Source organism: Rousettus aegyptiacus, unplaced genomic scaffold (genome assembly GCF_014176215.1).
Source record: "Rousettus aegyptiacus isolate mRouAeg1 unplaced genomic scaffold, mRouAeg1.p scaffold_m13_p_14, whole genome shotgun sequence".
NCBI classification, from domain to species: domain Eukaryota; kingdom Metazoa; phylum Chordata; class Mammalia; order Chiroptera; family Pteropodidae; genus Rousettus; species Rousettus aegyptiacus.
The window spans coordinates 32418346-32428112 of NW_023416289.1; the positions used below are offsets into that span (position 1 = coordinate 32418346).

At 46.2% G+C, this 9767-nt stretch overlaps 1 protein-coding gene across 3 annotated transcripts; it reads right to left on the minus strand.

Moving 5' to 3' along the window:
• Positions 1-1364: 1364 nt before the first annotated feature.
• On the minus strand, positions 1365-9264 carry ZNF792 (zinc finger protein 792). 3 transcript variants are annotated; one of them, XM_016166062.2, is made up of 4 exons: positions 8852-9259; positions 6297-6381; positions 5644-5766; positions 1365-4769 (listed from the first exon to the last, which is right to left on the minus strand). In XM_016166062.2, the coding sequence occupies exons 1-4, from the start codon at positions 8879-8881 to the stop codon at positions 3142-3144; spliced, it is 1866 nt and encodes a 621-aa protein (XP_016021548.2). In that variant the 5' UTR covers positions 8882-9259; the 3' UTR covers positions 1365-3141. The 3 variants fall into 3 exon arrangements, with proteins under 3 accessions (XP_016021548.2, XP_016021547.2, XP_016021549.2); XM_016166061.2 differs by having other exon boundaries at positions 6297-6423; XM_016166063.2 differs by lacking the exon at positions 5644-5766 and having other exon boundaries at positions 6297-6423; positions 8852-9264.
• Positions 9265-9767: the final 503 nt, after the last annotated feature.

The window sequence follows — 9767 nt, forward strand, 5'->3', positions numbered from 1 at the left end:
GAAGTAAATCCCTCCTTATCGAGAATTATTTTAAATGTAAATGGATTAAACTCACCAATCAAAATACAGAGATTGCCAGAATAAAAAAAATAAAACAAGGAAAAAGAAAAGAACTATCTACCTATATGTTGTCTATAGAGAATAACTTTAGATCCAAAGACATGAGTAGGTTGAAAGTGAAATGACGGAAAAACAAACATATTCCATGCAAATAATGACCACAGAGAGTAAGAGTGGCTATAGTAATATCAGATAAAAGACTTAAATTTTTTTAAGGTTATAAGAGACAAAGAAGGCCATCTTAATATAGTAATAAAAGGTTTTATATAACAAGAAGATATAACAATTATAAACATGTATGCACCTAATAACAAAGAAAAACTGTATAGCAAAAACTGACAGAATTGAAGAAACAGACAATTCTACAATAGTTGAAGACGTCAATAAACCATTCTCAAAATAAAACGATCAGACCGAAAACAAAAAAAGAAAAGCAATCACTATGTAGGGGATCTGAGCAACAAGAAACCAATTAGATCTAACGGAAACATACATAAGACTCTACCCAATAGCAGTAGAAAACACATTCTTGTCATTTACACATGGGACATCTCCATGAGAGACCATGTTAAGCTACAAATTAAGGGTTAATCAATTTAAAATGATAGATATTGTAACAAAATATCTTCAACTTCAAAGACAAAGTTAGAAGTTGATAAAAAAAAAAAAGGCAAACTGAAAAGCATCAATAAGAAAAAATACTTAGGCATTAACTTAACCAAGGAGGCGAACACTTGTACTACAACATACAAAACATTTCTGAAATGAAGACATAAATGGAAATACGTCCCATATTCATGAGTTGGATGATTGAGTAGTTAAGATATTGATACTACCAAAGAAATCTACAGATCTTGTGCGATCCCTATCAAAACCCAATAACCTTTTTGCAGAAACAGAAAAAAACTATCCTAAAATTCATGTGGAACCTCAAGAGACCACAAATAGCTAAAAACAATCTTGAAAGAGAAGATCAATGTCAAAGGACTCACATTTCTCAGTTTCAGAACTTACTACAAAGCTACATCAATGAAAACAGTGAGGTACTCACATCAAGACAGAAATATAGAGCAAAGGGTTAGAATAGAGCCTAGAAATAAACCCTCACTATATGGAATGATTTTCGATAAGGGTGCTAAGATCAGTCAGTTGTAAGATGATATCCACGTGCAAAAGAGTGAAGCTGGAGGGGGGAATCTGGAGTTTTTACAAGATAGAGAGTTCTAAGATGAATGGTGGTGATGGTTACACAACATGAATGTACTTAATACCTCTAAGCTGTGCACTTAAGGTAGCTAACATGGTAAATTTTACGTGTATTTTATTAGAATTTTAATTTAAAAAATAAAACAAGCAAATATGGCGGATTCATTCAATAGAGCACTACTCAGCATGCATATATAAAGGAACTATTTATACACATGGCATGCAAGAGTCTCAAGATAATTATGCTGTATGAAAGAAAACAGACCAAAAATAGAATACTTTATGATTTTGATTGTATAAAATTGTTGAAAAGACAAATCTATAGTGGAAAAAGGTAAATCAATAGATTCCTTGAGATGTGGCTAATTTTTTCCTGGGGAAGGCAAACAGGAATCGTAAAGAGCACACGGTAGCTTTGGGTGATGAACAGGTCCATCGTCACGACAGTGTTGGTTCCCTGAGTATATACATATTTAAAAACTTATCAAAGTGTACACATCAAACGTGTACAGTCAATTATTGGGTGACAATTTCATCTCAACAAAGCATTAAAAGAAATGGTTGCACATAAAACTCTGATCTCCATTCATTTTAGAAAACTGGAAGATTTGGCAACCTTATATTGACTACTACCTCTACTTGTTTTGGCAGCAAAAAAGGCTGTCACACATGCTTTAACCCTAGAGTACAGGATCTACCTCCTCTCAATCACCATTTTCCTGCCATTGCAGCAATGACCTTGAGATGAATAGAGCAGTGAGCCTGCAGTAATCCACAAAACCTTTAGTTTATTTGCTCTGCCAGTGACCTTACTCATAGGACAGATATCTGGAGGCCTTGAAAATGTCTGTAAAGCCTGAATCCTGCACAGTCAGATTCAAGGGAACACTTGAGGATTCAGCTTTAGAACAGGTACATTCTCTCTAGCTTGCTTCAGTCTCATCTACTGTTATCACCTCTCGCTCAGTGTTTCTGTACAAATTATGGTCCCAACAGGACCCAGTAAGTCTTACAGTTAGAGACACCTCTATACCAGATGTTAGACTTCAAGGTATATGGCTATTTGGCAGGTACCAGGTAAACAGTGTCAGTTCACAGTGCAAGGGGATATGAGGCATCCGCTGAAAACAAGGGGGCAAATTTGTGCCGCTCTCAGATGCACTGGAGTTTGTCACAAATGCCCCCACCTCAGAGTAATTTTTAGTCCTCAAAAATTCAAACTAATTCAGACCAAAAGCCCTATGATTTTACCTAGGAGGCCTTGCATAGCAATACAAATGAAGCCAAATCTGGACTGAGAGCTGCTCTCTGCCATCCTGCTGATCTCTCTGAAGCAATAAATTTGGAAACCCTGTTCACTTGGTAGCCCTTAATTCTGTTCTCAATCCATTACACAGAGTGATCAGAACACAGAGGATTAAAAGTGGCTTTATCAATAAGACCCTTATTATCACCCAAACCAGTGCAATCTAAAATAAGTAGTTGTTGAGATGAGTAATACAGTGGCTGGATAAATTCTCCACGAGCATTATAAAGAGTCAACAATGTTCTTGAAAAAGGTAAACCTCAGCAAGCTGCCAGCAGAACCCAGCTCAAGCCCTCATGGCCAGAGATGGGTCGTGAGCACAGCTAAACCAGTCACAATGGAAGGGAATGAGGCCCGTTAATGGCCACAGGCTACTCGCAATTCCCTCTTTGAGAGGACAGAGTTCTGCCTTCCTTCCCTGAGCACAAGGAAGCAGCTGACATACACTCTAGAGACCAGCCAGTGGGTAGAGCTGAGATGGCTTCTGCTGCAAACACTGGCAGTGACAAAACTCTGGTAAAGTCCATGGTCAGAAAATGCAATTTAGCTCCAGAAACCTTCCAACATATCTAGCATTCATAGGGCATCTCCCCAGTGTGAATATTTGGATGAATGAGGTTTAACTTCTGGCTGATGGCTCCCTTATAAAAACTACTCTCTGAACTTCTCTCTAGTGTGTGTTCTTGAATCGAAGGAGGTAACACATTCTCTGCACTCCTTTCTCTAGTGTGAATTTTATGATGCCGAATGAGGGTAGGCCTTTGGCTAAAGGCTTTTCCACATTCGCTGCACTTATATGGCCTGTCTGGTTTGTGAACCTTCTGGTGCTGTCTCAGATTAGACCTTTGTCTGAAGGTTTTCCCACATTCCAGGCATTCATAAGGCCGCTCACCGGTGTGAAGTCTCCGATGATTATTGAGGCTGGAGCTTTGGTTAAAGAATTTCCCACATTCAGGGCACTGATAAGGCCGTTCACCAGTGTGAAGTCTCCGATGGCTATTGAGACTGGAGCTTTGGCTAAATGATTTCCCACATTCAGGGCACCGATAAGGCCGTTCACCAGTGTGGACTCTTTGATGTTTCATGAGATCAGAGCTTCGACTGAAGGCTTTCTCACATTCACTGCACCCATAAGGTCGTTCACCAGTGTGAACAACCTGATGTTGAATGAGACTGGCAATGTGGCTAAAGAATTTCCCACATTCATTGCATTTATAAGGTCTTTCTCCAGTGTGAACTCTCCAATGTTTAATTAGGCTTGAGTTGCAGTTGAAGGATTTCCCACATTCACTGCACTCATGAGCACTTTTACCAGTATGAACCCTCTTATGATGAATGAGGTTAGAGCGCTGGCTAAAGAATTTCCCACATTCATTGCACTCATAAGGCTTTTCTCCAGTGTGAACCCTCTTATGTTGAATGAGATTGGAGCTTCGGCTAAAGAATTTCCCACATTCACTGCACACATGAGGGCTTTCTCCAGTGTGGACTCTCTGATGTTTAATAAGACTGGAGTGTTGGCTAAAGAATTTCCCACATTCACAGCACTCGTAAGGCTTTCCTCTATTATGATCTCTCTGGTGTTGTAAGAGGCCAGAAGCATGGCTAAAAAATATACCACATTTGCTGCACTCATAAGGCCTTTCTTCAGTGTGGGTTCTCTGGTGCTGAGCAAGTGTGGGTTTGTCACTGAAAGCATTCCCAAATTCACTGCATTTGTTATGGCTTTGCACAGTGCGAAAATCCTCCACACCTTCAGCGCCCTGCTGTGGCTCCTCTGCACTGTGAGTGACCTGATGCTGCAGAGAGCCAGATGCGGCCACAAAGTCCTTCCCACCCTCGCTGAATGTGAAAGGGTTCTCGGATGTGTCATCTCTGCAGCTCTTCACAAGGGAGGCCCTGCCCTCTTCCCTGCTGATAGGCTTGTCTACATCCTGCCGCATCTTTTGCTGGTGAAGGTTTGCACCGAACTCAAACTCTCTCCCATTTGCCTCATACGTGTATGGTTTCTGACTGGGATGTGTTGTCTGGTGTTCAGCTGGATACAAAACGTCTTTCAAGTGTAGGTCACACATGTCACAGGGGTAGTCCTTCTGAGCAGATAGAGATCCCTTGGGATTCCTGTCCTGTGACACTCCTTCTACAGAAACATTTTGCTCAGAAGGTGACTCCTTACCCTCCATTCCACAGCAAGCGTCTGAAAGTAGAGAAATGCTGGTGAAGTGCATGTTAACTTTAATAAAATAAAACAGCCCCAGCACAAATGCATGTCTAACCCAGGAATCAGGCCATGGGATTACTGGCAAGGTGAGAGGCTTAAGGTCAGGGTAAAGAATGGCCCACTCTGCTGTGCTCTGCCTTGCAAGGTCACAAAACACAGGAGGTCTTACTAGGACCAAGGACACAAGGATGGGGTGCAGTTTGGGCAGAAAGGCAGGGTCTCCAACGTTTCATTTTCAGCAAGGCCCTGGCTGCTGTAGCACACAAGGCCTGTGCAGAAGGATATGTCTAGGCTCAGGAAAATCTGACTGCAACTGGGTGGCTGTGTTCAAGGACTACCAAAGGGAATGTGCACATCTCATGACGTTAAGTGTAGGCCCTTGTTGGAGAGTGCCGCAGAGGGAGCTGTGGAAAGCGTAAGCACGGAGGCCTGAAAGGTGGGGCGCGGATGGGGGCCCCAAGTAAGGTAGAAAGGACAAGTGGGCAATGTGTCAAGAATGTGAAAGCAGACTATGGTCATGCCATGCTGAATGAGCTGGATCCTGTCTGACCTTGAAAGCTAAGCAGGGTCCTGCCTGGTAAGTATTTGCATGGGAGACTGCCTCGGAAGACCAGGTGCTGTATACGTAAAAAATAAAAAATCGAATATGAAAGGAATAAATGAATTTAAAAAAAATAATAAAATTTAAAAAATTAAAAGAGAGGGAAAAATAGAAAAAAGAATGGGAAAGGAAAGGTAAAACAGAGATACAGCCATGGGCTTTGGCACAAAAACAATGATGAACATGAAAAAAACTGCAGGTACGATGTGCAGACAGTAGCATGTCACAGGTTCCACGTCTCCCACTTACCAGGGCCAGGCCCACTATATGTCCCTCTAGCCATCACTGAAGACATGTCCACTCTGTCAGGCACCCAGGGCTCTGCCCCCATCTCCAGCTGGGCAACTATGTGGGGCCTGAAAGATATAAGTCCTAAGGAAAAGACAGGGCAAGTAAATGGCTAGTCACTTGCCCAAGTGAACTACCCCACCAGAGACCACAGGAAAGAAAACAAAATATTAAAAAAGAACACACACGTGAGGTCTGGCAGGAACATCCAGTGGTCACAGCAAATAGTAACCACATCAGTGCGTAGTGTCCCTGACAGTCAGGCCTGAGGAAATGTTAGCTAAAGGAAAGGAGCAGGACAGAACTGTCCCACGTCTGGGCGGTCACCCAGACAGGGAGCGGCTGAGTCAGACGGGATCCACTGAGCTGATTTCAAGATGCCTCATTCTTGGCCCCTTCCCTACATGTTTTTGAGACAGCAGCTGGTGGGGCCGCTTCGCAATAGGGTGGGACTCTGTGCAAAGCTCAGCTCTGGAACCCACAGCACATACACCAGGGAAGTGGGGAAGGGAGCAAAGCCCATGTTCTGGAGTGGAAAGGAAAGCGCTGCCTCTTGGGAAAAGAGGACAGGAAGAGACACGCTCAGGACACCCGGATGAGTGCTAAGGCCTTACCCAGTGAGGCTATCAGTGCAAAGTTCTCCAGCATCACGTCGCAGTACAGGAGTCTCTGAGCCTCATCAAGGAGTCCCCACTCCTCCTGGGAGAAGTAAATGGTCACGTCCTCAAAGGTCACACAGACCTGCCATGATGGGGACAGTTCATTCCACGATCAGCTTCTCTCCTCAAGACTCGCTGTCTGTCCCCTGCTAACCCTCCTCTGCAGCTCCCCAACTCAGAGGAGATCCCAGGTCCTGGTTCTACTGGCATGTGCTTTTTTTCTCAGGCTTCACATAACTTCTGGGGCAGCCCACGGCACCAACAGGCAGGTGGGCAGAGAGATATCAGATAAGCTCTGGGCCTGAAGTGCAGGGCCCAGACTCCTCTTCTGTGGATCCCTTCCCCTAATGTCACCAATGTCATCCCTTCCAAATGGAAATGTGGCCTCATTCTTCTCCTATAATCCCCAGTACCAGGGCTCTAATGCATTTCACTTTTTTGACTGCATTTTCCTCAAACTCTGCACCTCACCACTGCATCGCCATCACAGCCATCTCCTTGATCCCCCACATGTCACTCTGCACAAAGCATCCAGAGACTTCTTGGTAAAAACAACCATGATACCATCCTGCCTCAGACCTTCAATGGCTCCCATTGCCAAGGACAACACCCACTATTGATTTGGGGGCCTCCTCAGTTGGCCCTGTTCCTGGCTTCAATCTAAGCCACCCAGAACAACACTCAGATATCAGGTCCCCAGGGCCCCTTCCTCTTCCGTTCCATATTCTGTGCCTTCATCAGTCACACTCATTCCAAAACCAACCCCTCTGGTCCTCCTGCCCCTACCGACCCTGGGTCTAGCGGCTCTCCCGGCTGACCCCATTTGCCCTGGACCTCATTTCCCAGACTGACTGAAAATCCCCAGACCCCACTCAAGGTTACCACAAGGGTTTAGTGAGAATGATGGGGAATAAGCAGCACTCCAGGCCTCACTGTAACATTACTTCCATTATGATTAAACCTCAGAACTTCTCTTATCTCTACGTCCCCATGGAAATTTGGCCACCTGCCAGACCCCCTTTTCCCTACAACCCGCCCCCCCCCAACCACAGCCACCACTTTTCCTTGTCTGTCTTTATGAAGCCAAACAAGCCAATGATGATCCCTAGCAAGAAGCCCTGTGCTCAGTTCTCAGGTCCCATCCTTCTCTTTCCTCCTGGGTCACTGCCACCAGGACCTGAAGGGTCACCATCTTAAATCAGACACATTTTGGATGTTTTAACTGCAGAAATAAATTAAAAGCAACCAAGTGAGGAAAGCAAAGCCTATTTATTCTGGACTTGCTATAACAAAGGATTCAGCCAATGTTGCTTAGGTTTGAAGACTCAAAGGCAGGCAGATGAGTGGGGAAGCTTTACAGTGGAAAATGGGACGGCTTCAGATGGGCCCTATTCGCAGGGTGGAGCTATAGGCAAGCTAACTATAAGTGGGGCGGCCCATGTGATTGGCTAGGGTGCACATTTGACCTCTAGAAGGTCCTAAGTTGGAAGAAGGAAGAAAAATTAGAGAGGCTGCCAGTTATTAATCAAGCCCTGGCCACTGGGGCCAGTTGTTACAAAGGTTGTTTATCTTCCTGGATTGTCACTAGAGATAGTAATCTGACTTTTTGCAAGTCTGACTTATAGCAGGCTGGCTTACTAGGCTGTTTATTGTAGATAACGGTTGGTTTCCTGGGCAGGTTGCTGTAGGCTGTGGATCAAATTTCTATTTTTATGTATGGTTTGGCCATTGTCCCTTTGTATTCAGTCTCTCATTACTTTAACTATACCTCCCCCAGGATACCATAACTGTGTGCCTAGTGGCCCACTCTCTTCTTCCACTCGGGTTTCTGGAACATCAGAACTCAACATGGCTAAAACTTAACTTCTGTTTCCACTGCAAATTCCTACTTTAAGCGACTTCTCCATCTCAGCTGATGGCTCATTCATCCTTCCATCTGCTAAAACCCAAAGCCATGGAGTTCTTCCTTCTCTTTCTCACCCTCCATATTTAAAAATCTGGTTAGCCCTACTTAAAACACAAGACCTAGAATCCAATCACTTCTACCTGCAGCCGCCTGCACTATGCACCTTGACAAGTGCAGTAGCCTCACCGCACAGTTAGTTTTCCATTCTGCATCCACCAGGATAAGACCTAAGTCAGATCACTTTCCTCCTCTGCTCGGAACCTTCTGTGGCTCCCAATATCCTTGGACTAGAAGCCCACCTGCTCTGTGGACACTCCCAACTCAATCTAATTCTAGGCATGTGCACTTGGATATTGGGCCTAGGAAACCTTTTCCTACCTCATCTCACTAAATTTCAGAAATAAGAACCGCTCTATAATCCTCGGCCTGGATTCAGGACCCTAGGCCACGAGTGACTCCCCTCAAGAGCAGTTTGACTCCCCAGACTCAAAAGCAGAGCGATGAGAAAGGCGGAGAGCCGTAGACCACGCCCACCTTCTCCACCAGGCGCCAGGGTCCTGCGGGTGGGGGTCTGGGCGGCTGAGGGCCTAAAGCCGGTACTCACCTGCGCCAGGCGCCTCGACGCCGCCGCCATCAAGGCGGGTGACTGAGGCGGGTGTCGCGGGCTCAGCCTACTTGCTTTGCACTGGGCGAGGTGTGAGCTGGGCTGGGGGTCGCACTCCTAGCCTCGACCTCCCGGGTGTAAAGGCTAACTGGGCCCGGGCGCCCACTCTGGGCCCGCGGAGAGCGCGCGGCCAGTGCGGACCCTGCGGACCTCGCGTCACGGCGGTCAAGGCTCGTTCGAAGGCGCGGAGGAGGGTCCTGGCCCGGAAAGGACGCCTGCAACGCGCCACGGCCGGGGGCGCACACACCCGCCAGGGAAAAGACTCTCGGGGCCGAAGCGCAGGAAGTTCCGGCCCCCACCTCCCCGGCCCGAGGAAACGCCACTCTCCTGGGCTGTCATTGGCCCTGCGCCAGGCGGTGACGCACAAGCACAGCCTCCGGGATTGTGTGCTTGCCTCTCCATCCAGCATCCGGCCGGGCGGTAGGGGGCGGTAGGGGTCGTAGGGGGCGGCAGCGGACCTTGCGGTTTCTCCGTGACATTGGCCCAGCTGCCCGGCGAGCTTTTCCTCTTAAAGGGGCTGGCGGCACACTTCTCTGATGGCTGGGGCCAAGTCCCGCCCGCCCTCAAGGTCTATAAAAGTACTCACTTCTGCCTGTGTGGGCGTAGGTGACCCCTTCACTTCTCAACACCCAAAGACCTAGATTCACGTTGAGAATGAACATTATATCTCATTTGCGGGATCTGTGTGCTAGCAGTAAATGTTGCTCTAATTCAGTGCTTCTCACACCAGTAACATCAGCATCATTTGGGATATTATTAAAAATACCAGTTCTTGGGCAACGACCCAAAAGAGATTAAGAAATTCTGGGGGTGGGGCCCAGCCTTCTGTGTGTCAGCAAGCTCACCAGGGACTGCA

Excerpts from the sequence above, each read along its gene's own strand:
- ZNF792 (XM_016166061.2), bottom strand. The coding sequence starts at position 8,881 with ATGGCGGCGGCGTCGAGGCGCCTGGCGCAG. Across the intron at positions 6,424-8,851 it reads CGTCGAGGCGCCTGGCGCAG|GTCTGTGTGACCTTTGAGGA; the intron begins GTGAGTACCGGC and ends CCATCATGGCAG. Across the intron at positions 5,767-6,296 it reads TGCACTGATAGCCTCACTGG|GACTTATATCTTTCAGGCCC; the intron begins GTAAGGCCTTAG and ends TCTTTTCCTTAG.